This window comes from Dromiciops gliroides, chromosome 3 (genome assembly GCF_019393635.1).
Source record: "Dromiciops gliroides isolate mDroGli1 chromosome 3, mDroGli1.pri, whole genome shotgun sequence".
NCBI classification, from domain to species: Eukaryota; Metazoa; Chordata; class Mammalia; order Microbiotheria; family Microbiotheriidae; genus Dromiciops; species Dromiciops gliroides.
Window position 1 is genome coordinate 584,213,412 of NC_057863.1, and position 6,349 is coordinate 584,219,760.

Below are 6,349 nucleotides of genomic sequence, written 5' to 3' on the forward strand. Positions count from 1 at the left end.
TTTCTTATGAATCAGGTCATCAAGGCAGGTATTAACATCTCTATTTCAAAAAAGAAGAAAAAGAGGTTAAATAACTTATTTGGGGTAATGTACCTTATAAGTATCAAGGCTGGTGATTAATCCAGTTCTTCTGACTCCATACTTTGCTCTCTTTTACCTTTCTACAGACTTGAAAGATGTTCATTTATTTATTCATGAATCTAATAACCCTTTCTATCATTAGTCAGAAATTTAAACAGTGTCTTGACCTGGAGACATTAACCTCAAGATCCTTCTCTGGATCTCTTTGGTTTTGGCCCCATAGATTATGGGGTTGAGCACAGGCGGCACCAACACATATAGGTTGGCCAGAAAGATATGGACATGCTTGGGGACATGATGGCGGCCAAAGCGATGAGTGAGGAAAGAGAAGAAAGCTGGGATATAGAAAACAAGGATTACCCCAATGTGGGACCCACATGTTCCCAGAGCCTTGCGTCGTGCTTCACGGGATGGAAGATGGAATACAGCATGGAGAATGATAGAATAAGATACTGCTATGAGCACAGAGTCCAGTCCCATGGCTAAGAGGGCCACAGTCAAGCCATAGACAATATTCACTGTGATATCAGCACAAGCCAGCCGGGCAATCCCCATGTGTTCACAGTATGTGTGTGCCATGATGTGGTGCCCACAATATGGGAGTCTCCGCAACAGGAAGATGAATGGGGAGACAATAGCCACACTCCTAATTAATCCAGCAAGGCCAATCCTGACAATGACACCATGATTGAGGATGGTTGTATATCTCAGTGGGTTGCAGATGGCCACATAGCGGTCAAATGCCATAGCCAGGAGGACAGAGGACTCTAGAGCAAATATGGAGTGGACAAAGAACATCTGGGCCAGACAGCCTCCAAAAGTAATCTGACCAGCGTGAAGCCACAGGATTGCCAACATTTTGGGCACAGTAGTGGAGCTGAGGGCTAAGTCTGTGAATGAGAGCAGACAGAGGAAAAGGTACATTGGAGTGTGGAGACTGTGATCAGTACATATGACAAAGATGAGGATGAAGTTTCCAACCAGAGCCACCATATACATAGTACAGAAGGGAATGGATATCCAAAGGTACGCACTCTCTAGCCCTGGAATACCTGTTAAGAATATGGTAGTTGGGAGGGAGTTGCTGCTGTTGGAAATGAACATAGCCACTAGCTCTTAGTCAGGAGAGGTTGTTGATTGAGATATCGTCCCTAAAACAAAACAAAACAAAACAAACAGACATTTAAGTGGATCCTAGATGGGGGATTAGGGGCAACTCAGCTGAACCCTCTGACAACATGCCCCTCCAAACAATTTTAAAATTAAGCCTTAAATAAAATTTTGGAGTGGAAGAGCCATCAAAAAGTCAGGATGATACCATTTTTTTCTGGCCAAAAATCTTAGGAGATCAGCAGGAGAAATTGATGAAATCAGGGTGGAGGCCTGTCCAAAGCCCACATATGCAGAGCAAGCAATAATAGCTACAGTGTAGCAACTTTGAAAGCTCTCACTCCAGAAACAGTAAGGGGGGCAAAAAACTCGTCAAAAGGAGATTGCAAAGGACTCTTTGCTGGCATTTTATACAGTGGCACTGATTGGCAAATCTACTGCCCATATACAGTTCTGGGTCACAATTCCAGTGTGGAAAGGAGTACTGGGGAAAAATGGGCTGGAAAAATGAGCAAACAACAACAAAATAATCTGACTATAAAAAGCTACTATGGTGGCAAGGAAAACCAAGACATGAATGAACTCAGAAGAAAACAATGTGAAAAATCAGCTAAAAACAAATCCTAAAAGAAAAATGCTAATTGGACCCAAGCCCAACAAGAATTTCAGGGAGAGTTAAAGAAAGAGATAAGAGTGGTAGAGGGAAAATTGGAAAAAAAAAAAAAGAAATGAGAATCATGCAATAAAGTTATGAAAACAGAAGTAACATCTTGGTAAAAAAAAAAAAAAAAACTGACCTGAAAAATAGATGGAGAGATTACTGGACTGCCTGAAAGTCATGCTCAAAGAAAGAGCCTATTTCAAGAAGTTATTAAGGAAAACTTCCTTGATATCTTAGATCAGAGGATAAAATAGAAATAGAAGTGTAATTTTTCACTATTTTTCTTGCTTTTTAAAAAAAAATGTGGCTAATATTGAAATGTTTTACATGTATAATTGATATATTGCCTGTCTTCTCGGGGGTGGGGAAAAATGTGAGAGGGAGGGGGATAAGTTGGAACTCAAAATTTAGAAAAAAGAAATGTTTAAAATAAATAATAAATTGAAAATAAACAAACATTCATTTTCTCATTAGAGAAACCATCATGTTTCAAAAGTTATCTCCATCAATGCTCCTTGTATTGCTCAGGAAACGGCTCTTATCTTCCTCCTTCCCACCCAGTCTAGACCTGACACCACATTACCTCTTCTTTCAAATGTTACCAAGTAGCCAGTCCTTTGATGAATGAAGCCCTATACAGTTCCCAGACAGAAGATAACCTCCTCCTCTTTCCTTTCATGTTTTATTTTATTTTATTTATGTATTTGTTTGGTTTTGGCGGGGCAATGAGGGATAAGTGACTTGCCCAGGGTCACACAGCTAGTAAGTGTCAAGTGTCTGAGGCCGGATTTGAACTCAGGTCCTCCTGACTCCAGGGCCGGTGCTCTATCCACTGCCCCACCTAGCTGCCCCTCCTTTCATATTTTATTACCAAAAATAATTAAATTTATAATTTATCTGCTATATTCCAGGACTGTAAACAAAAGTAAAAAAACAGCATCATCCCCATCTTCATGGGAATGACATTCTTTCAGAAGAGACGAGTCAATTACACAAATAATTTTCAGGCACAGTATGATAAGGTAAAGGATATCTGTAGACAAAGAGCTCTAAGAAATCTGAGGCAAGGGAGGTCACTTTCAACTGAAGGAATGAGGGAAGCTTTCATGGAGAAGGAATAATCTAAGCTGAGCTTTCAAGGAAGATGAGCTTTTTTCAGCTTTGCGTTGCTATTAATCAAGCAAGCAATCAACATTTATTAAGTGTCTACTATGTGCCAAGCACTGTGCTAAGCACTGGAGATAAAAAAAAAAAAAAAAAAGCAAAAACCAGTGTTTGCCCTTAAGAAGCTTTACAATTGAATTCAGAACAACGAGCAAATATATACAGAGCAAGCTGTATACAAGATGCTTCCTGTAGAAGGTGGAAATTTGAGTTGAGACTTAAAAGAAGCCAGGGAGGTCAGTTTTCATGGAGAAGGAGGAAGAGTGCTCCAGGTCAAGAGATGGAGCACTTTGTTGAAAAGCCAGGAGACCAGTGTCACTGGATCAAAAACTACATGCAGCAGAGTAAGGTGTAAGGAGACTGAAGAAACAAGAGGAGACTAGTTTTTGAAGGGCTTTGAATGCCAAACCAAATGTAGATTCCAAAGGGCCCGGGCCCAAAGGATACACCTACAATTCCCTAAGTTATCAGATCTGCTTTTCATGCATCTTTTCAAATGGTCAAATTTATCCAATATCTCTTTATGTACGGTCATTGGGTATAGAGGGAATAATGCTAGTCTTTGAGTCAGGGACCTTAGGTATTATAGGATTTTAATTCCAATTTTACATTTTGTAGAGGTGTAAACTCAATTTATAAATCAATCATGGGATTACAGACCTAGAATCGGAAGTGACTTTAGGGGCCATCTACTCCAACCCCCTAATTTGACAGATGAGGAAACTGAGCCAAACAAAGGTTAATTGACTTGCCCAGGGTCACACACCTCTTAAGTATCTGAGACAGGATTCAAACTCAGATTTTCCTCACTCCTAGTCCAGTCAGTTCTATATCTGCTGTGGGAATAATGTGTAAACCTGAAAACCTAGGCTGGAGGCAGTCATTTAACTATCTCTGAACCTCAGTTTCCTTGTCTATAAGATGAGAATCACAATTACATTGGCACTTCTTACTACCTAAAATCCCACCTTCTACAGAGAGCCTTTCCTCATTGCCCCTTAATTCTAAAGGAAGGTAGGTGGTGTAATGATTATAGAGTCCTGGATGCAGACACAGGAAGACCTGAATTAAAATTCAGTCAAAGATACTTACTAGTTGTGTTACCCTGGGCAAGTCATTCAACTTCTATCTGCCTTAGTTTCCTTGATTGTAAAACGGTGATAATAATAGCACCTAATTTGAAGGGTTGTTGTGAGAATCAGATTAGGTAGTATTCATAAAGCACTTTGCAAATCTTAAAGATATATATATATCTGTGTGTGTAGATAGATAGATAGATAGATAGATATAGAAATATTAGTACTTTCTATGTATATGTTGTGTCTATCAATCGACACATATAATAGTGCCTTTCCTCTATTATTTCCATTTTATACTGTCTATAACTTGTTTGTACATAGCTGTTTGCATGTTGTCTCCCCTGTTAGACTTTCCTTGAGAATAGACTGTCTTGTGCTTTTCTTTGTACACATAATGCTTTTTACAGTGCCTGGCAAACATAAGGTGCTTAATAAATGCTTATTAATTGATTGACTAACCAACTGGGGTTGATGTGACTTAAGTGCTTTTTAAACTCAATATGTCGAAAATATAACTTAGAAGTTTTCTCTCCAAACCAACCAACCAACCCCTTCTTATGAATTTCCTTATCTCAGTTAAGGATACCACCATCTTTCTAGTCACCCAGGATTAAAACCTTAGAGTCATTCTCAGCTGCTCACTCTCCCTCATCCCACATATTCAAATAGTCGAAAAGGCTTGTCTCTGTGACCTTCACAACACCTCTAACATTTGTTTCCTTCTCTCCATTCACTCATAACAGTACCTCTAGAATAGGGATTCATCAGCTTTTCCTTATTCTCAGAACCTCCCTGTCTCTAGTCTCTCCCCTCCCCAATCCAATTCTCCATATATCTGCCAAGGTAAGACATAGGTGTGACCATGTCACATCCTTACCCTATTACCTCTACAGTCAAATACAGAATACTTTATCTGTAATTTTAAGTCCTACTCAACTTAGCATTAACTTATTTAGGGTGTCCCAGAAGTCTTAGTGCAAATTTAAGCTTAACTTCAAAATTATGTATTCTACAAACTTACGAAAACATTTAAACAGTGAAATATTTCCAATTTTAAGATATTAAGACATTTCTTATTAAAATTCAATACAGCTACCATCTTGTGCTAATGTGACTCTTTTTGATTTTCAAATTTTGTAACAACTTGCATCAGCTGCTGGTGCTCATTGACTAAAACTTTTTGTTTTCCCAACCTTAAGATGCTCCTAAGAATGAGGCATGATATTGATATATATATATACACATATGTGTACAAACATGTATATATGTGTTTAGGCATGTGTGTGCATATACATATCCATACACATCCATACATACATACACATACATAAATGAGGACGTCTTTCATCCAGAAATTTTTATAGGTACACTGCATAATGCAGGATCCCTCATCTTACTAACATCAAAATAAAAGATTTCCTATTTAAAAATCACAAAACAGGGGCAGCTAGGTGGCGCAGTGGATAGAGCACCGGCCCTGGAGTCAGGAGGACCTGAGTTCAAATCCGGCCTCAGACACTTAACACTTACTAGCTGTGTGACCCTGGGCAAGTCACTTAACCCTCATTGCCTCACTAAAAAAAAAAAAATCACAAAACTAAATCAAAGTTAAAATGTAAATCATCTTTCAAATGATATTTTGTAAGTTGGTAGCATTTTGATTTCTGAAGTTATTAAAGCTTAAATATGATTCTTGGGACAGCCTGATATTACTGTCATTTAAGTATTCTTTGGTAATCCAGAGTGGCCTTCTTACCATTCCTAACAGTCTTCCCCATACCTGGAATGTATTTCCTTTTTATTTCTACTTCTTCAAAACCCTAATGTTGCTAAGTTCATTTCAAGTGCCATCTTAACCATGCATCTTTTCCTGACCATCCCCAGCTATCAGCATTTCCTTCTCATCACCTTGCATTTGTTTCCTGTATATTTATTATCCATGTTTTTCACTCACAGAAGAATGTAAGTTCTTTGAGGCCAGAGGATGTTTCTTTTTTGTCTTCGTATCCCTTGGTGCTTAGCTCAATGCCCAGCACATAGTGGTTTCATTAATCACATAGGTGTTTAATAAATGTTTTTGATTGATTGATTCAATCTTAAATGGCTATACAAATGTACATGAAAGATTAAAGTAAATTTCAGGGTTGTAAGGGACTTCAGAAGCCATCATTCTGATCATTTCTTCCGCATTCCTAGCAAATTATTGTGTCTCTTGCCAAGAGTGCTAAAAGACTTCTAGAAATGGAAAATTGAC

General features: G+C 38.4%; 1 protein-coding gene across 1 annotated transcript; it reads right to left on the reverse strand.

Annotated features, from left to right (window-relative positions):
* Nucleotides 1–231: 231 nt before the first annotated feature.
* LOC122749222 (olfactory receptor 52D1-like) lies at nt 232–5,812 on the reverse strand. Its single transcript, XM_043995477.1, has 2 exons — nt 5,799–5,812; nt 232–1,168 (listed from the first exon to the last, which is right to left on the reverse strand). The coding sequence occupies exon 2, from the start codon at nt 1,078–1,080 to the stop codon at nt 232–234; it is 849 nt and encodes a 282-aa protein (XP_043851412.1). The 5' UTR covers nt 1,081–1,168; nt 5,799–5,812.
* Between the last annotated feature and the right edge of the window lie 537 nt (nt 5,813–6,349).